Below are 21,678 nucleotides of genomic sequence, written 5' to 3'. Positions count from 1 at the left end.
TCATCCGGGACCACATTGCTCGCGGAGATATTGTACTATCCTATATTGGCACCAAGGAGCAATTGGCGGACATCTTCACGAAGCCCTTGGATGAGAAGAGCTCTATTGAGTTGAGGCATGAGCTAAATATCATTGATCCATCGAACTTTGCTTGACCGTCGTGCGCACATACCAATCTTACCGTCATATCTAGATGAAAGGCACGCATGGACATAGGGGGAGTGCGGTTTAAATCCATTGAGCTATCACTCCCCCCATAATGCATAAAGAAATCCAAAAAATTTGCTATTTGTCAATTAAGTGACTTATGAGCTTCATGTTGAGTTGTAGTCCGTGAGTCCTAGATACATCTACGCGACCTCACAACTACTATACTCTTACACGGTGGCTTCGGCCACCAACAACCCCTCTTTGAGGTGTTTCGGTTCTTCGTGACCTTGTTTTGTCTTCTTCTTTGCTTTCTTCTTCTTGTTTTTGAGAACCTCTTTCAAGCTTGTTTTCTCGTGATTTTTGCAAGCTTGTGTAGGATAACGTTGCATAGAAAACAAAAAATTTCCTACCGCGAACACGCAATCCAAGCCAAGATGCAATCTAGAAGACGGTAGCAACGAGGGGATTATCGAGTCTCACCCTTGAAGAGATTCCAAAGCCTACAAGATGAGGCTCTTGTTGCTGCGGTAGACGTTCACTTGCCGCTTGCAAAAGCGCGTAGAAGATCTTGATCACGGCGCCACGAACGGGCAGCACCTCCGTACTCGGTCACACGTTCGGTTGTTGATGAAGACGACGTCCACCTCCCGTTCCAGCGGGCAGCGGAAGTAGTAGCTCCTCTTGAATCCGACAGCGACGACGGCGTGGTGTCGGTGGTGGTGGAGAAATCCGGCGGAGCTTCGCTAAGCGTGCGGGATGTGGTGGAGGAGAGAGAGCCGCTAGGGTTTGGGAGAGGGGGGCGCCGGCCTCAAGGGGTGCGGCCACCTTGGTGGTTGTTGGGGTGGCCGGCCCCCTCCCCTTGTCCCTCATTATATAGGTGGAAGCCCCAAGTGTTGGACTACAAGTCTCCGAATAAGACCCGAACCCAAAACCTTCCATGTGATAGGGAAACCTACCCAAGGTGGGAATCCCACTTGGGGTGGGATTCCCCCCTTCCATGTGGGGGGGTGGCCGGCCCCCATAGGGGAGTCCACTTGGGACTCCTCCCCCTCTAGGGTTGGCCGGCCATGGAGGTGGAGTCCCTCCGGGACTCCACCTTCCTTGGTGGTTTCTTCCGGACTTTTCTAGAACCTTCTAGAACCTTCCATAGAACCTTCCGGATCATTTTAAATCTCATAAAATGACTTCCTATATATGAATCTTATTCTCCGGACCATTCCGGAACTCCTCGTGATGTCCGGGATCTTATCCGGGACTCCGAACAAATATTCGAACTCCATTCCATATTCAAGTTCTACCATTTTAACATCCAACTTTAAGTGTGTCACCCTACGGTTCGCGAACTATGCGGACATGGTTGAGTACTCACTCCGACCAATAACCAATAGCGGGATCCGGAGATCCATAATGGCTCCCACATATTCAACGATGACTTTAGTAATCGAATGAACCATTCACATACGATACCAATTCCCTTTGTCACGCGATATTTTACTTGTCCGAGGTTTGATCATCGGTATCACTCTATACCTTGTTCAACCTCGTCTCCGACAAGTACTCTTTACTCGTACCGTGGTATGTGGTCTCTTATGAACTTATTCATATGCTTGCAAGACATTAGACGACATTCCACCGAGAGGGCCCGGAGTATATCTATCCATCATCGGGATGGACAAATCCCATCGTTGATCCATATGCCTCAACTCATACTTTCCGGATACTTAATCCCACCTTTATAACCACCCATTTACGCGAGTGGCGTTTGATGTAATCAAAGTACCTTTCCGGTATAAGTGATTTACATGATCTCATGGTCATAAGGACTAGGTAACTATGTATCGAAAGCTTATAGCAAATAACTTAATGACGTGATCTTATGCTACGCTTAATTGGGTGTGTCCATTACATCATTCATACAATGACATAACCTTGTTATTAATAACATCCAATGTTCATGATCACGAAACCATGATCATCTATTAATCAACAAGCTAGTTATACAAGAGGCTTACTAGGGACTCTTTGTTGTTCACATAACACACATGTATCAATGTTTCGGTTAATACAATTATAGCATGGTATGTAAATATTATCATAAACTTAAAGATATATTATAATAACCATTTTATTATTGCCTCTTGGGCATATCTCCAACAGTCTCCCACTTGCACTAGAGTCAATAATCTAGTTTACATTTGTAAAGATATAACACCTTGGCCTTCCGGTGCTTTATCATGTTTTGCTCACGGGAGAGGTTTTAGTCAACGGATCTGACATGCTCAGAAACGTATGTATTTTGTAATTCATTTGCATCTCAACGCATCACTCATTTGCAAATGAGTCGGCATTAAATATGTTTGGTCTTTTAACCTTAATTTCGCGGTCTGAAATATGTCACTAATATTGTCACACACAATATAGCTTCAAAGTTCTGACTCTGTCGGAATTACACCAAGTTCTCAAAGAACCTCTTGACTTTAACATCCTTTGCCATTGTTAAAACAATGACATACTCTGCCTTCTTTTGTAGAATCCGTCACAATATTTAGAACACTTCTAAATCTAGCATAGACAACTTCTAGCTCATTGTGCTACCTCTTAAACAACACTTAGTCTAATTTGAGATTGAAATTTTATTTTCATATGTGACAAAACAAATATCGGTGCAACATCTTACATCGATTTGTTTGTCATTTCTCCATACAAAAATATATGTATATACTTGGTTCTTCTTAAGTACTCAAGAATATTCTTACTGTTTTTCAATGATCATCAAATGAATCATTCTGGTACATGCTCATAACACTTTTAGAGCATAGGACATCTGATTGTGTACATATTATTCGTGATCTATAATCACTTATGTGTTTTTACTCATTGAGTGTCAGATACACTCAAGTTTTGTTAAACCTTCACATGACAAGAACATTTTCTTAATATTTCTATATTGAACTATTTCAATATCCATTCTATGTACTTTGACTTAAACTTATTTTGTGTTTCAATCTATCTTCATATATCTTGACACTAGATATGTTTCAGTCCATATCCTTTCATTGAAATTAATTCTCAATGAAACCTTTTTAACCAAGTATATAATTACATCATTTATAACCAACTATATGTCATCTACATAAAGTATTATAAATATGTCTCAGCGCTCCCACTTAATTTTTTTGCAAATGCAAGCCTCTTCATCGTCTCTGATGAAATCAAAAAACTCTTTGACTATTTCATCCGGTGAAGATTCCAACTCCGTGATACTTACTTCATCCAATTGAAGTTTGTATACCTATCTAGTATTCCACGGACGAGCAAAACAATTGGTTGTATCTTGTATACACCTTCAATATACACTTCTGATAAGTAATGTATTTTGCCATCCTATTAACATATCTCATAAAAGAAATATGTAGTGATTACTAGAATAATCCATATAGACTATAAGCATTGCTACGGAAGATCTAATCTTATCATAGTCAACTCTTTGAACTTTGTCGTAAACAACTTTTCAACAAGTCGAGCTTCTTTAAGGATATTTCATTCAAGTCCATCAATTTTATAGATCTATTTACTTTCAAAAAGTATTTATCTATCTTGGATTTCATGGCGTATAGCCATTTTAACGGAGTCAGGGCCCATCATAACTTCTTTGTTTGTAGTTGGTTTATTATTGTTCAAAATCAATCCTTTGTCCACAAATCATTTATTTGATCACAAAGTAAACCATACCTACAAGGTTCAATATGTACTTCGATCTCCATGGCTAAAACACTTTGTAGTCATGGGAGCCATGATCGTCGTGGCCGCTTCCGGAACCAATTCCGATGCTGCGCTACTCTGATCATTATGCTCAGGTTCATAAACTTTATCAAGTTCTATTGTCCTCCCACTCAAATAGTTCGCTAGAAACAATTTCTTCGAAATAAGAAACATTGACAAACACTTTTGTCTTTGTCTCCATAGTGGGAAGAATTCCCAATCAATTCTCTGGGACAACCAACAAAGACATTCATCCGATTTTGGTTGTAAACTTATTTACTTATGCTATGCATACCAAAATTTAAGAAAAGACTATTAGGATTCATACCCATGCCATAACTCGTATGGTGTCATTTCAACGGATCATGATGATGCTCTATTAAGTGTAAAAACGGTAGTCTCTAAAGCATAATCCACAAAAATTATAATGGCATTAATATTTTATCTCATCATTGACCCAACAAGGTTTGGATACATCTCTTGGATACTTCATCATCACTATGATACTTCAAGAAATGTGAGTTGTAGAACATTTTCATAACTCTCTTAGATGTTCGCTAAAACTCGTAATTCAAATATTTCCACTATGATCCAATCATAGATATTTGACTTTCTATTACGATGATTTCCACTTCATGCTGGAATTTATTTGAATCCATTCAAATATTTCAAACTTCTTCCTTATCGAATATATCCACATATATATACTCAATTCATTGTTTGAAGTTTTCATGAAGTAGAAGAATCTCCCGCACACAACTATGCCCAGTGAACCATATACATCATCATGTATGTTTCCACTAAGTTAGTTGCCCGTTCAAAACTTGGCATATGAACAGTATTTCAGTCATTCCTTTTAGAAGAGATTTCCAAGTGCCAAATGATTCATAAATCAAATGACTCCAATAATCCATTTGCATGGAGTTTCTTCATGCGTTCCTTTCCAACATGACCTAAATGGCGGTTCCACAAATAAGTGGAATTCAAATCATTTGCCTTACGGCATTTTAGCGTCAGTGTTATGTATGTGTTTTTCACCATTAAAATTTATAATAACTTATCCATCGTACATGGAGTAATGTCATAATTTGAACAACTCACTGTTTTTATTTGACAAGAGCAAAATAACAATTATTAAGTTCTTTATTATAAATTCTAAGGGCTAGATAGAATGCCAACGATGAACATAATAACACTTTATTTTTGTTCCAGACGTGCATTCCTATCATATTCCTTGTCAGTCACTTAGGCCATTGTATTCTTGTATTGCGTTGTTTTGTATGACACTGCATACCAACCAATATGGTACAAATACCCAAGAATTTCATTGTGTGACCTAACTAGGAATATAACCATAACATGTATATCATTTATATACACCTGAGCTAGACATTCTAGTCTTTTCTTTCTTTCTGCCAATAATCTTTTGTAGTTTCTCTTTTAGTTTTCCTCATTATTCATAAAAACACATCAACTTCAATAACTTCTCGGTTTGTTGGTCAAATACCAATAACCTTGAGGTTCTTACTTTGAAGTTTGATCATCATATGACAAGTGTTCCGGATTTCACTATTAGTAACCTTGTAATATGATGAACAATTTCACTCATAATTTTATCCATTGTATCATGATGACTTTCTGAGACCATGTCTGTACATGCTAGGCTCATAAAGTTTTAACCTTGGTATTCGCATGTGCAAATCTGGCTTGCACCCGTTGTATGCACACGTAGAATCTATAACACCCGATCATCACGTGATGCTACGATACGACGAGTCTTAGCAACAGTGCATACTAAGGATGATAACTTCATGGATATGCGAATATTGTTAGTGCTCCAATAGTTGGAGGATTGGGACGCCTTGCGTCTTCAACCTTCGTACATTCCAATAAAACTTATGAGTTTATGTAGTCTCACCAAATTATATTCTATCATCTTGCAATAAGGTCTTAGATATCACATATATCTCATACCTTGATTATTTCTGAAAACTAAATTTTCAGCTCCTTACTTTTCAAACAGATTTGAACTTCAAGTTTCATGGAGACAAGATAACTTTAGGTACTAATTGAAACCATAGCTCTTTGAATCAACAATGTGAGGTTTACTAAAAGTTTGCAATAGGACTTAATCAATTCTTGATTCTTTAACAATACGGTACCAATCCGTAAAGGTTCTTGTCAGATTTTAACAGTATTTCTATCTCAATCACAGGACTAGCGCATGGTAGAAAACGGATGCCAATACTACAAAATTAATTCAAAATACTACTTAGACTATGTTCATGATAATTAGTTCATGTTTTAATCTAATTACTAATGAACTCCCACTTAATACAACATCCCTCATAGTTGTTAAGTGGTACACGATCCAAATCCACTACACCAAAACCGATCATCACGTGAGATGATGTAGCTTCAATGGTGAACATCAACATGTTGATCATATCATCCATATGACTCGTGTTCAACCTTTCGGTTTCCGTTGTCCCGAGGCCATGTCTCGTACATGCTAGGCTCGTCAAGCAAACCCAAGTATTCCGCGTGTGCAACATGGCTTACACCCGTTGTATATGAACGTTGAATCTATCACATCCGATCATCACGAGATGCTTTGAAACGACGAACTTTGGCAACGGTGCATACGAGGGGAGAACATTTTATTATCTTGATATTAATGTGAGGGATCATCTTATAATGCTACCGTCGCGATCTAAGCAAAATAAGATGCATAAAGGATTAACATCACATGCAATTCATATGTGATATGATATGGCCCTTTAGTCTTTGCGCCTTCGATCTTCATCTCCAAAGCACGGACATGATCTCCATCATCTTCGGGCATGATCTCCATCATCGTCGGTGTAGCGTCAAGGTCCATGGCGCCGTCTTCATGGTTGTTCACCTCATGTAGCAACTATTACAACTACTTTGAAATACTACTCAACATGAAATTTAAAGACAACCATAAGGCTCCTGCCGGTTGCCACAATACAATAATGATCATCTCATACATATTCATCATCATATTATGGCCATATCACATCACCAAACCCTGCAAAAACAAGTTAGACGTCTCTAATTTGGTTTGCATATTTTACGTGGTTTAGGGTTTTCGAGTAAGATCTAATCTACCTACGAACATGAACCACAACGGTGATACTAGTGTTGTCAATAGAAGAGTAAATTTAATCTTCACTATAGTAGGAGAGACAGACACCCGCAAAGCCTCTTATGCAATACAAGTTGCATGTCGAACGAGGAACAAGTCTCATGAACGCGGTCATGTAAAGTTAGTCCGGGCCGCTTCATCCCACTATGCCACAAAGATGCAAAGTACTCAAACTAAAGACAACAAGAGCATCAACGCCCACAAAACCATTGTGTTCTACTCGTGCAACCATCTATGCATAGACACGGCTCTGATACCACTGGTAGGATAACGTTGCATAGAAAACAAAAATTTCCTACCGCGAACACGCAATCCAAGCCAAGATGCAATCTAGAAGACGGTAGCAACGAGGGGATTATCGAGTCTCACCCTTGAAGAGATTCCAAAGCCTACAAGATGAGGCTCTTGTTGCTGCGGTAGACGTTCACTTGCCGCTTGCAAAAGCGCGTAGAAGATCTTGATCACGGCGCCACGAACGGGCAGCACCTCCGTACTCGGTCACACGTTCGGTTGTTGATGAAGACGACGTCCACCTCCCGTTCCAGCAGGCAGCGGAAGTAGTAGCTCCTCTTGAATCCGACAGCACGACGGCGTGGTGTCGGTGGTGGTGGAGAAATCCGGCGGAGCTTCGCTAAGCGTGCGGGATGTGGTGGAGGAGAGAGAGCCGCTAGGGTTTGGGAGAGGGGGCGCCGGCCTCAAGGGGTGCGGCCACCTTGGTGGTTGTTGGGGTGGCCGGCCCCCTCCCCTTGTCCCTCATTATATAGGTGGAAGCCCCAAGTGTTGGACTACAAGTCTCCGAATAAGACCCGAACCCAAAACCTTCCATGTGATAGGGAAACCTACCCAAGGTGGGAATCCCACTTGGGGTCGGATTCCCCCCTTCCATGTGGGGGGGTGGCCAGCCCCCATAGGGGGAGTCCACTTGGGACTCCTCCCCCTCTAGGGTTGGCCGGCCATGGAGGTCGAGTCCCTCCGGGACTCCACCTTCCTTGGTGGTTTCTTCCGGACTTTTCTAGAACCTTCTAGAACCTTCCATAGAACCTTCCGGATCATTTTAAATCTCATAAAATGACTTCCTATATATGAATCTTATTCTTCGGACCATTCCGGAACTCCTCGTGATGTCCGGGATCTTATCCGGGACTCCGAACAAATATTCGAACTCCATTCCATATTCAAGCTCTACCATTTCAACATCCAACTTTAAGTGTGTCACCCTACGGTTCGCAAACTATGCGGACATGGTTGAGTACTCACTCCGACCAATAACCAATAGCGGGATCTGGAGATCCATAATGGCTCCCACATATTCAACGATGACTTTAGTAATCGAATGAACAATTCACATACGATACCAATTCTCTTTGTCACGCGATATTTTACTTGTCCGAGGTTTGATCATCGGTATCACTCTATACCTTGTTCAACCTCGTCTCCTGACAAGTACTCTTTACTCGTACCGTGGTATGTGGTCTCTTATGAACTTATTCATATGCTTGCAAGACATTAGACGACATTCCACCGAGAGGGCCCAGAGTATATCTATCCGTCATCGGGATGGACAAATCCCACCGTTGATCCATATGCCTCAACTCATACTTTCCGGATACTTAATCCCACCTTTATAACCACCCATTTACGCAAAGTGGCGTTTGATGTAATCAAAGTACCTTTCCAGTATAAGTGATTTACATGATCTCATGGTCATAAGGACTAGGTAACTATGTATCGAAAGCTTATAGCAAATAACTTAATGACGTGATCTTATGCTACGCTTAATTGGGTGTGTCCATTACATCATTCATACAATGACATAACCTTGTTATTAATAACATCCAATGTTCATGATCACGAAACCATGATCATCTATTAATCAACAAGCTAGTTATACAAGAGGCTTACTAGGGACTCTTTGTTGTTCACATAACACACATGTATCAATGTTTCGGTTAATACAATTATAGCATGGTATGTAAAAATTATCATAAACTTAAAGATATATTATAATAACCATTTTATTATTGCCTTTTGGGCATATCTCCAACAGCTTGGTGGTATGTTCTTTTTCTCCATCCTTCTAGTTTCATTACCCTCCTTTTTGGTGTTCCGATGCCAAAGGGGGAGAAGTTCCTAGGTGGATGGGGACCTTTGTTGTTTGTAGCCGTTTGGTTCTAGTTGCTTATCTTGTCTTATGGCTACATCAACAACCCTATGGAGGCATCTTATTGTGAGTTTGGGTATTCTCAAGGCTATGGTATGATAACTTCACCCAAATCTCCATGGATGATCTTGTGTTGCCTCCATTATGCTACTTGAACATGTCATCTATCTATGTTGCATATGTGCTTGGTTTGTAAAAACTAGGGGGAGTAATGTCTCTATACCATGTGTATTTGTATTCAAATACATATTCATGGTATGCACATGTGTAGGGAGAGCTCCGTCGAGATTTTGCAAATCTAATGATCTCATCATAATATCATATGTTATTGTCAACTCTTGTGTTGTCATCAAACACCAAAAAGGGGAGATTGTAAGAGCAAAATTCACACCCCAAGTTTTGTGTGTTTGATGACAACACTTGAGTAATCTCACCGTGTGCCTTGAGTATCATTGTTAGATTTGCAAGTACACGGTGACCTCGCCTGACGCGTCAAGATCGAAGACCGAAGCGTAGTTGATAGGTTTTCCGGTTTTGTGTGTGTTTAGCGAGGTAACATGGTTGGAGAGAAAAAGGGAAGAAAACCAGATTTAGCCGAGGCCGGTACTACCGGCACTCGTAGCGGTAGTACCGCTACCCCCGTAGGTACCGCCTCGGTACCGCCTCCGAGTCTGCGCTGATTTCGCCTCCCAGAACTCGCTGCGGTACCCCTGCAGTACCTGGGGCGGTAGTACCGCTCACAAGCGGTAGTACCGCTCACGGTACCGCTTAGGTACCGTAACCGAATTACGGTCGTACCGCCCTGGTACCGCTCTGGTACTGCTTTGGATCCAGTAAGGTCTGGACCCTATTGCGGTACCTCAAGCGGTACCTCGTGCGGTAGTACCGCTCTGCGTCCTTTGACCAGATCTGGGAGGATTTCGAACTCAGAGCGGTAGTACCGCTTCCCAAAAGCGGTAGTACCGCTTAGGCCAAATCTGGACATAATTGTTGGATTTGGAGGAGCCTATTTAAGGGCCCCTTCTTCCCCAACACGATTTTATCTCTTCCCCCTCTCTCTCCTCCATTGTTGCTGAGCTTAATCCTTGAGGTTCTCCTTCCCCATCCAACCAATCATGCCCAAACTTTGAGGATAGGTGGAGGAGACCCCGATCTATAGTTCTACCAAGAGAGATTTCACCAATACTAGCTATTCCTTAGTGGATCTTGGTGGTAGGGTTCCTTTGGTGGATCTTGGAGAAGAGTTCCTTTTGTGGAGCATTGGAGAGTTCCTTTGGTGGAGCATTGGAAGAGTTCCTTTGGTGGAGCATTGGTGATGGGTTCCTATGGTGGAGCATTGGAGATGTGCAGCTATGGAGTCTAGCTTGGTGATGTACTAGATCCATAGGGTGTTGGGAGCATCCTTGTGTGTGGAGCTCGCCCCAACCTTGTGAAGGAATCACCGCCTCGACCGGTGTCTTAGCGGAAGAGGGAGAACACCTCCGTGGAGCTCTCTCGAGGAAGAAGGTGAGGCCTTCCTTCGTGATGTGGCCGCCTAGTCTCTTGTGTGAGACTAGCACCTCCTCAACGCAGACGTACTTTCTTTAGTGGAAGGAACAGCGGGAAACAAACCTCGACTCGCCTCGCGCCGCCCCCCGGTTGTTTCGCTCCTTACTCTCGTTATCTTGTTGATTTCTTTACTTGTTGCACTCGTCCAATATTCATTGTAGGATCACCCCTATTGCTAAAGTTCACACCTTTACCTTCCGTTGCATAAAAATTGGAAAAGACTAAAACTTGCCGTAGCGCCATTCACCCCCCCTCTTGTTCGCTACGATCCATTCAAGGACAATGATAATGCTTGTGCATTGTTCCCTTCTTGAAGGTGTCGCTTTGAGAGAAGATGGATTTATGGTGTTACCTTGGTGATGTTAGGTTCGCTGCTACAAGGATATATCACGTAGTGTGACTTTTTTCCGTAATTATGTTTTAGCTTTTAGATGTGTGCATCTGCATTGTCTCTAGGGCAATGTGTTGTTGAGGCTGGGTGTAATTGGTACATTCCTGATATTAATATATTCTTCTTATAAATAAAAATTAGCCAGAGTACATACATATATATCCAGATGTGTTTTATTATGTAGTAAATGCAAATCTAAATAAAAATGTGACACTAGTGTCATAGAAGGGGGTAAATGTTTAAGAAATTTTTACAACTTTGTTCTCTTTAACAAAAAATACTTCTACAAGAGAAAAATCCAATGTATTGAAATCAAAGTTTCTTTGCAAGTCTGGAGGCCATAGGTTCGGGAGATTTTTCATGGCAAAGAATTAAACGAGAGAATAAGTTCTACAGCTAGAGAAGAACATAAGTATACTTATGAGCCTGCATCCATTTAAACTTGATTAGCATATGAGATTGTGCATTCATTTATCCTGGAAAGTGTTTTTGACTCTCGAGCTCCAATGCCATTTAAAAAAAGGTTTATTAGTTGTTAAAAAATTAAAAATAATTCTGACAATTGTGAGTGATACATCTCACAATCATATAAAATCTCAACCCATGATTCTTTTTACTTTATGCTAGATAAAAATAACAAAATCTGACATATTTGGGGATTTTAAAATGACCACTCGGATATGGACTTTTTCTTTTTTATGTAGCTTAAAATATAAATTATTTAAAATTGATATTGTACACGTTTGTCGCATACATTATTGGCTATATGCAGATCCTTTTTTCATAATTTTAAGAACTTAAAAAATATAATTTTATATTTATTTGAAAAACAAGATCATTGATGCTCATGTGCACCAAATATCTTTCCCGATCCGTCCTCATAGGCTACACCCACATTACGTAAATGCATAATTCCTTTGAAGTTCTGTTTTCGCAAAAAGTAAATTGATAGGTGGAACTGGATAGCAAATTATTGATTGTAGTTTAATCCAAGTGCATGTTTGATTTAAAGAACTAAATAGAAATTCGTAAGATTTAATTCTATAGAAAAAATTCCTGCAATGATTATTTGACTTATACTATTGATTCCTAAGTAATTATTTGCATTAGATTTCATAGGAAATATAACATCTACTCAAGCATCGTTTTTAAAAACATTTGCTTTTCATGTGGTGAAATAAAAAAAACCTTTGGTTCATATGAATTTCATAGGATTGGAGTGGATATATTTAATGTGTTTCTTATCATATGAATAAACAGGCTCTAAAACGAGATAGCAGAAGTCACTACAGGAATGGACGCACACGCCGATGGCCAGCTGCCCTCGACGTAGCCACGCCTGGCCCTCGGCGTAGGCTACGCCGACGGCAGCCCTCGGCGTATGGCGTCGGCGTTTAGGTCTCTCGGCATAGATAATATTGCCGTCGGCGTAGCCCAGCCCTCGGCGTAGCACGCTACACCGACGGCAAAACCGTCGGCATACAAATTTTACCAATTCGAATTTTCTTTTTTTCAAAAAAATACTTTTTTTATATGCCAACGGCAAAGCTCTCGGCATAGAGTTTTAAATTTTTTAAAATTTTAATTTTTTACACCATTTTTTTCTTCTTTTTACTTGTTTATCTTTCACCCATACACTTTTATCTCTAAGTATACTTAATCCCAGGTCAAATTACAATCATGGTTAAACTTCCCAGTCGGTCACCCATCCTCACACTACTCCAACCTCAGCACACTTAACTTCTTTGTTCCATTCGGATGAGTTTCCTTTAAAGAATTGACACCTTGCTGATAATAATAGCCTATCAACCCTATTAACCCTTGAACCGTGATGTCACAACTCATTATTTTTGAATTCCAAAAAATTACTTAAGTAAACAATAATGAATATATAAGTAACAATGATTAACAATATTAAATTCAAATAACAATAAAATGATTTTATTTTTTGGTTTTTTATTTAATATGGAATAATTAATATCTTTAAATCGAAAAATCAAAATTCCACAAATAATATGTCTAAGTCGATCAGAAAAATGAGAGGAATCTAAATATAACATCCATATCATCATTTGAACCTAAAAATTAGAGGAATTCAAATATGACGCCCAGTTTGCCATCTGGCCAAAACGGCCCCCTCGGGAGATGCGAAATGGCCGTACCGAGCGCGCTGGTGCACTGTTCGCCAACACGCTAAACGGAAAAAAATTAGTACATAAAGTGATGTGCTATAGACCTAAAAACATTTTTCGCGAAATTTATTGAGCGACAGAAAGTGTACCCCTATTTCAAATCCGGCCAGTTTCCAGCGGATTCGGTGGGACACCGCAGGAAGCCGCAGAGATTCCCAGATAGCTGGCGCGCACATATGGAATGTGATATGTGGTGCGGAGGCGGTGTCCTACCACTCCTCGGAGGTCTCGTGCAATACTAAAATACGCCCCATGTAGCTCCTTCACAAAAAAACTCATTTTGGCACCACGAAAATGAAAAAACCATCGCCCATGGGTCGGATTGGAAATCCGCTCCCGGGACCATGCCTTCCTTCCCAGGGACCACGCACGTGAAAAATATGGCCTCGTTCCGACAAACTATGCGGTGTCACAGGCCGTGTCCTAAAATCCATAGAACTCCGGACGTGATAGCCCTGTTTGTGAAGGGTTTTCCAAAATAATTTCCATATTCTAATTCCGACTTTTGGAGTGGTTACCATGGCACATAAAATGATGCCATGCAGCTCCAACGGATTTTCTGACTTTGTTTAAATTGTCATTTGGCCAAAACGGGCCCCCACGGAGATGCGGTATGGTCGTACCGGGCGCGCTGGTGCACATGTTCACCATCACGCTAAACGGAAAATATTTAGCACATATAATGATGTATCATAGACATAAAAACATTTTTTCCGAAATTTATTGAGTAACTAGTCAGTTTCCAGCGGAGTCGGCGGGACACCGCAGGAAGCCGCATGGATTCCCAGATAGCTAGAGCGCACATATGGCATGTGATATGTGGTGCGAAGGCAGTGTCCTACCACTACGCGGAGGTCTCGCGCAATACTAAAATGCGCCCCATGTAGCTGCTTCACAAAAAAAACCCGTTTTGGCACCCCGAAAATGAAAAAACCATCTCACATGGGTCGGATTGGAAATCCGCTCCCGGGGCCTTGATTCCCATCCTAGGTACCACACACGTGTAAAATATGGCCTCGATCCGACAAACTATACGGTGTCACATGCCGTTTCCTACTTATTTGCCCTAAAAGCCATAGAACTCAGGACGTGATAGCTCTGTTTGTGAAGGGTTTTCCAAAATAATTGATGTATCCTAATTCTAATTTTTTGAGTGGTTACTAGGACACATGAAATGACGCCATGTGGCTCCAAGGGATTTTCTAACTTAGTTTAAATTGCCATCCGGCTAAAACGGCCCCACGGAGATGCGGTATGGCCGTACCGGGCGCGCCGGTGCACTAGTTCACCGTCGCGCTAAACGGAAAAAATTTAGCACATAAAGTGATGTGTCATAGACCTAAAAACATTTTTCGCGGAATTCATTGAGCGACGGACAGTGTACCCCTAATTCAAATCCGGTCAGTTTCCAGAGGATTCAGCGGGACACCGCATGAAGCCGTAGGGATTCCCAGATAGCTAGAGCGCACATATGGCATGTGATATGTGTTGCGGAGGCGGTGTCCTACTACTACCCGGAGGTCTCGCGCAATACAAAAATACGCCCCATGTAGCTGCTTCAAAAAAAAAACCGTTTTGGCACCCCAAAAATGAAAAAACCATCGCCCATGGGTCGGATTGGAAATCCGCTTCCGGAGCCTTGCTTCCCATCCCAGGGACCATGCACGTGCCAAATATTGCCTCGTTCCGATAAACTATGCGGTGTCACGGGCCGTTTCTTACTCATTTCCCCTAAAAGTCATAGAACTCCGGACTTGATAGCCCTGTTTGTGATGGTTTTTCCAAAATAACTGTTGTATCCCAATTCCGTCTTTTTGAGTGGTTACTAGGACACATAAAATGACGCCATGCGGCTCTGCGGGATTTTCTGACTTCGTTTAAATTGACATCTGGCAAAAGCGGGAACCCGAGGACATATAAGAAAGTGTTTAAATTGTTACTATGTTAACATGGTACTGTACATGATTCAAATATGCATGATTTTGGCACAAACGGATAGAAGATGTTTTTCTGAACATTTTGATATCTTATACGCATTTTTCTGACATCATATGAATTAGTTATGATTTTTACAAAATTAGACAAAAATTTGAAAAATAGTCTACGCCGAGGGTAGCCGTCGGCGTAGCCCTGTCTACGCCTAGCGCCAAATATATACCGAGGGCTGCCCTCGGCGTAGACTTCGCTACGCTGATGGCAACGGTACACCGAGGATCAAACGGCTGGCTGGCCGTGCCGGGCCATACGCCGATGGCCCCGATATTTGGCCGTCGACGTACGCCACGGCCGTCGGCGTACGTCGCCATTCCTGTAGTGAGTGGCCAATGTTGGAATGGCTCGGTGGATCAAACAAGGCGACGTTTGAAAGGATGCTCTTCATTCTACGGACGGCGTCAGCCAAGGATTATATTCTGGCGGCATGTCGGATAGATACTCGGCGCGCTATTTTCTGCAAACATTGACCATTCATAATGAGCAGCGGCATGTTCGATCGGATCCAGGGAGTGTAGCAAGTCAGCACAGCATCGCGGTACATGTTCTGGTACACCGTAGTCACTCTCTACTTTAGGACATGCTACGGCCGCTGCCACACTGATTAGGGAAGATTCGCTTTGTCAAACGTAGGTCACGTATGGTTGGGGGAGCTGCTTACCATCTTACTACATGTATAGAATATATGTATAATCCCATCATATAGTCTACCACCTTCCCTAACCAAATCTAGCAGGTTAAGTTGGGTGTACATCCATTAAGGGTGCGTTCATTTTTCGGATGAAGTGGAATGGAATGGAACCATTCCACTCCATTCCATTCCACTTCATCCTTGCGTTCGGTTGATCTGGAAAGGAGGGAATGAAACCACATGGAGTTAATCTAAAATTTAATTAATTAGAGCCTAATTAATCTAAACATTATTAATTATAGCCTAATTAGAGCCTAATTAGGCGTGGGGACGGCGGCCTCGTCCTTGCGCTGGTCGAGGAAGATTGGGAGCGAGCTGGGGGAGCGCGGCGGCTGGGCGGCGGCGACCTCGGGTGCTGGCGCGGCGGCGACCTCAGGCGGGAGCAAGGAGAGAGAGGCTCGGGAGCAAGGAGAGAGAGGCTCGGGGCTCACCGTCCCCGCTCCGTCGCCTGCCCGCGCCCGGTGACCTCCGCGGCCGTGGCCGGTCGCATCCGCGCCGCCGCGCCTCGGGCCGTGGCTGGGGCGGACTCAGAATCGGGCCATCGCGTGTGGTTAGCGAGAGGTGAAGTGCGGTTAGCGAGAGGACATCGACCCGTTCCACCTCGTCCGGCCGAATCGGCCGGACGGGTGTATTCCGAATATTGAGCGAATATTCGCTTTTGGGGAATGAACTGGTTCCGTTCCACAGCAAAACCGAACGCGAGAGTCCTTCGTCGGAATGGAACGGTGACATCCCGTTCCACATGATTCTCGAACCGAACAGACCCTAAAGTAAGATAGTGACAATGACTTTGTGACCCTTCCAATAGATGAACTTGATTTACAGTATCTTTTGTGCAATACGATCCCTTACGAAATGATAGTTAATTTTAATATTTTTTTATTCATGTAGAGAATACGAATTAGATAAAAATATATGTAGCACCGATGTTGCCACACCAAAGAAATGAATTCGTATGAAAAGGTTGTACCTAAATAAGCTTAGCCGTGGCATTGAAAACTACTTTATACTCGGCTTCGGTACTAAATATTTGTATCGCTATTTTACGAGGTTCCAAGCAATCAAATTTAGACCAAAGAACACCAGGTAAGATCTCAGTAACTAATTCAAAAACAGAGCAATCCCTATTCCCTAGTCGCTCTAAGCAGGACCTGCTACGCCCACTTGCCACAATGATTAGGGAGAAGAACTCACCTGCTAATTCAGGTAAGCATCTCAGTAACTAATTCGAAAACAAATCCCCGTACGGCCATCACACGCCAAAGCACGCGAGCTTTTGGGTGGACGCCAACCTGCCCTGTCAAATCCGACGCTAGAAAAATAATTACCTGTCTTGTCAAGCGCGACGTGCGATCTGCATGGCTTGCATTGCATCTCTGCTCCTGTTAATCCGATCGAGAAGCAGTTTCGAAAATTTGAAATCAACAGGGAGCGTCTGGGTTGGTCGGAGTATTAAATCGGAGCGCCGCACGGCACCGCATCGAGCGCATAAATAAATGGGTCAAGCGGGGGGAACACGGCGGGCCCTCTGGCCTGCAGCGCGCGCGCAAAGCCGGAGTTAAGAGGCCACGTGCAGACGGCCCACTCGGGCGGCGCTTTCGAATTTCGGATTGCTCGGCATCCCAACGGCCTCGGCTCGCGGGTAGAGCAACAGGCCCAGCGCGACGTGTTTTGCTTGCATCCGGCTCTGCGTTGTTACTGTTTGGTTATCAGATTGGATCGAGATTTGTCTTTTGGGTGTTCATGGGTGATTGATGTCGAGCGTGTGAACTCTTCACATTCCATTTCACCGGAAACACACGTCGCTTGGTCCAGTCAAACCTCTCCGTTCTGGTGAATAAGTCGGGTACGTTTTTCAACATTTAGGACATCTTGAACACGACGATCCAAAACGGCGATTCAAACTACTCCCTCTGTCTCAAAATGTAAGATACCTAAGATTTAGTTAAAAGTCAACATATTTTAAGTTTGACTAAATTTATATGTAAAAATATAAACATTCATAATGCTAAATCGGTATCAATAGATTAGCTAGAAAGTATAATTTCTCAAAATATTCATTTGATATTGTAGATATCCATAATTTTTCGTATAAATTTGGCCAAACTTAGAAGATGTTGACTTTTGGCTAAATCTAGCGCCTTACATTTTGGGACGGAGGGAGTATTTGTTTTATTTCGTTGAGCATGTTTTGTAAATTGTAGAAGATATCACCTTATAGATTTTGATTAAATCTTGTAAACTTTGTTATTCAAGTGAATAAAAAATTTGTTGCACCTATTTTTTTTTTGCACGAGGCATCTCAGGACTGATGTTGCTTGGATATGTAATTGCATAATGCAGAGTACTTCCAATCCTTTATCCTTAAGAAACGCTAGTGATCGTTTTCGCGGCAGGGCCTTGTTAGTCGGCCTTTGGCGTGTTTGAATATTTTCGTGTTGGTTTTTCGTTGTTGTGATGTCGGAGCTACTATGTTTTCTGAGTTCTTCATTTGAACAGCGTGCAATGACCTGCAATGTGCGGTCCGATGGTGAAGATCTTCTTCGGAGCGGGTCTTGCCCATCTCTTTTTCGAAGCTCATCATCAGAGGCGGAGTTGCCCGCTCTGTTCAAGGAGTCACCTGTTTGCATAGGCCGACTTGAGCACCATAGTGACGCTACGATGAGGTCTCCTTGGTAGTCGTCTTCGGCAAAGTAGTCGAAGTCATGTTGAGTAATCCTCGATTCGGTTGTGTGTGTACCTTATGTGGCCACGTGTCCTCACGGCGGTTCCACGATGATCGACGAGGGGGTTTGTACCTTTTTCGGCCCGTATTTCGCTCTCTCTCTTCTTGTTTATTAATGATAATGGCAAGTCATTTGCCTTGTTTAAAAAAAATCTGTAAGAAACGGAGAAGATTCATATTGCTATATACGGTCAGCGATATAATTGAGCAATCTTGATGAGTCGCATGTATAGCTAATTTATGGAAAATATAAAGGGTGTGCCTATGTCTCAGTTGACTGAGATTTTCTTAAGTCTCAGTCAACTCAGAAAAGTGCAATCGCAGCTTCAAAAAATGTGCAACTCAAATCAGTTGCACTTTTCTAGTAGAAAAGTGCGATTGCACTTTTTTGATAGAAAAGTGCAACTCACGTGCATTTTTGTAGGTGACTGAGACTTAAGTAATTCTCAGTTGACTGAGACTTAGCAAAACCGAAATATAAACAATATGTGTCACACTCACACGTATCCTTCTTCCACTGGTATACCAAAACAGTCACCGAAATTACTTCACTAATTCCTTCTGCGCGCCATGTAGATCCTGGCCGGTTAACTTTTGGGGGTTCAATCTTGGTTCAGTGAACTCTATCCGATAGCACCCCTACACTTCCCCGGGTATTTTTCTGTAACGACCGAAGATATCCCACATCCTGGGCTGGGTGCTCAACACTGCATCGACCGAACTATCATGGCTGCACATGAGCTCGAGCGCCGTCTCGAGGCTGGCGGCAACCTCTGATATGGCCGGTCGGTCCTTCCCCTCCATCTGCACGCAGCGTGCTGCCGTCTGTGCCACGTACTCCAGCGCCTGGAGCTGCCGCGGCGTTGGCTCCGGTGCTGGGCGCTTGTCCAACAGCTCCCCAAGATCGCCGGACTCAATGATGGGCAGAGCGAAGCAAACCATGTCAAGCTGTGGCTTCACCATTGCCTGGTTCCCTGTTAGAACCTCGAGCATCAACACGCCCAAGCTGTAAACGTCGCTTGCCGGTTTCAGACGGCCTGTTTGGAAGTATTCCGGATCGAGGTACCCGAACGTGCCTACGACGGCGTGTGTGTCATCCTCGTTCCTCGTTTCCCAGGCGACCGACAGACCGAAGTCGGACAGGCGCGGAACCCAGCTGGAGTCAAGAAGGATGTTGGACGACTTGATGTCGCGGTGAATGACCCGCGGCATGGCGTGGCAGTGCAAGTGCTCGATGGCGCGCGACACGCCCAGGAGCACATCGATGCGCATCTTCCAGGACACCGTCAAGGGGGACGACGAGGACCGGCGGTGCAGGTGGTCGTGGAGCTCGCCGTTCTCCATGTACTCGTAGACCAATAACTGGTCCAGCTCCATTCTCCGGCCGCGGATCCAGCGCTTGTCCTTGCACCACCCAGTGAGGTGGATGATGTTCTTGTGCCGGAGCCGGGAGAGGATGGCCAACTCGGTGCTGAACTCGTCCTCGAGAGTGTCATTCCGGTACCGGACGCACTTGATGGCCACCTTCCGCTCGTCGGGAAGTTTGCCCCTGTACACCGCCGTTCCAAAGCCGCCAAAACCGATCTTATTGCCAGGGTCGAAGTTATTGGTGGCCCTCGCGATCTCTGCCAACGTGAACTCTTCGGTTCCATGCGGTAGAACCTCTTGACCGACCTCTGCAGGCTCCTGAGGAACAAACTACCACAACTGAGTACTGTCTACTGAGCTTATCTTCAGCACGATACGATTGGATAACACTCGTGTTTGATCAATTTGCACTGTGTTTAACATACCTGCACCTGGGGTGAACTGGATGAGCTTGTGGCGCTATCTGGAACGAGGATGTTGTAGATTCGGTCGAGGCGGCGTGTTATGCCGATGTGGCTGATCATGGGGAAGAGGATGAGGTAGGAGTCGATCCTGCTCTGAACGTCCCTGAATCTGTCGGCCTGCCTTCCGGCTATGGCGAATTGGTACGCCAGGCTCCTCCCCTGGCAGGAGATGACGAGCTCGTGCGCCTCCTGGAGCGTGTCGCCCAGCCCAGCCAGCGGCCGGACCGCCTCCGGATACGCCTCCAAGTACGGCAGCAGCTCCGCTATCATGAGGACCCGGCGTGCCACCTGCTCGCACTCCCTTCTGTTCTGCCGAGCCGTCAGCGCAGCCTGCATGATCATGGACATGAGCCCACCGACGTCTGCGCCGACCAGCTGCGCCACCGTCGCCGCCTGACCCAGCCCGGTCCACAGCGCCATGGCCGCCGCGTAACGTAGTGATCTGCGCACAGGATCGAGACTAGGAAGTATTGTGTGGATGCCTTTGATTCACGTTGGTGCCGCTCTGTGGTTGTGCTTTTCGGAGCGGAGAGCAGAGCCAGAACAACGCGGTGTCATCGGTGGGGGCGGAACGCGGATGCGTTTGACTTCCACGACTGCTTAGGTCGTCGTGACCAATTCACCGTACGTTGCTTGCATGCTCGTCTCTACGAAACCACGAGGAAGTTATCGAGAATGCACTGTGCGGGAGTATGTCAAGGCGACGACTCAGAGATTTACAACATCAGCAACTAATCTACCAAGCTCTGTGTAACTGTGTTTTCCTTTGCTGTTTGTTCCGGGCTCCCGGTCAAGTTTTGCCTACGTTCTCTAGTTCTCGTGGATTTTTCTAAGCTCGATTTGTCTGTACGTCTTCGAGTTTTGTCCACCTGAGCTCTCTCAAGTTCGTTAGCTTTGGCCTTATAACCGTAAATCTAACCTACAAACAAGCAATATGCCACCAAACAATAACATTCAGTAGCGCAACGTGCTTCTTTTTCTTGAAAAACAACGTGATCGGTCCATGGTGCTATTGTAGATTAGAAAAAACAAACTAGAATAGAGACAAAAGATTAATTGTGT

At 43.6% G+C, this 21,678-nt stretch overlaps 1 protein-coding gene across 1 annotated transcript; it reads right to left on the bottom strand.

Annotated features, from left to right (window-relative positions):
- Window positions 1–19,275: 19,275 nt before the first annotated feature.
- LOC124683224 (putative serine/threonine-protein kinase-like protein CCR3) lies at window positions 19,276–21,042 on the bottom strand. The gene is made up of 2 exons (XM_047217783.1): window positions 20,578–21,042; window positions 19,276–20,470 (listed from the first exon to the last, which is right to left on the bottom strand). Exons 1-2 carry the CDS (start codon window positions 21,034–21,036, stop codon window positions 19,424–19,426), a joined length of 1,506 nt encoding a protein of 501 aa, XP_047073739.1. The 5' UTR covers window positions 21,037–21,042; the 3' UTR covers window positions 19,276–19,423.
- Between the last annotated feature and the right edge of the window lie 636 nt (window positions 21,043–21,678).

The sequence above is a fragment of the Lolium rigidum genome, chromosome 1 (genome assembly GCF_022539505.1).
Source record: "Lolium rigidum isolate FL_2022 chromosome 1, APGP_CSIRO_Lrig_0.1, whole genome shotgun sequence".
Classification (NCBI taxonomy): Eukaryota; Viridiplantae; Streptophyta; class Magnoliopsida; order Poales; family Poaceae; genus Lolium; species Lolium rigidum.
Note: the sequence above shows the minus strand (reverse complement) of the source record. Positions and strands in the feature narration are given on the sequence as shown.

Bases quoted from the DNA above. Each gene is read 5' to 3' on its own strand.
- LOC124683224 (XM_047217783.1), bottom strand. From the start codon at position 21,036: ATGGCGCTGTGGACCGGGCTGGGTCAGGCGGCGACGGTGGCGCAGCTG. The intron at 20,471-20,577 runs GTATGTTAAACA...TTTGTTCCTCAG, and splicing joins CCAGTTCACCCCAGGTGCAG to GAGCCTGCAGAGGTCGGTCA.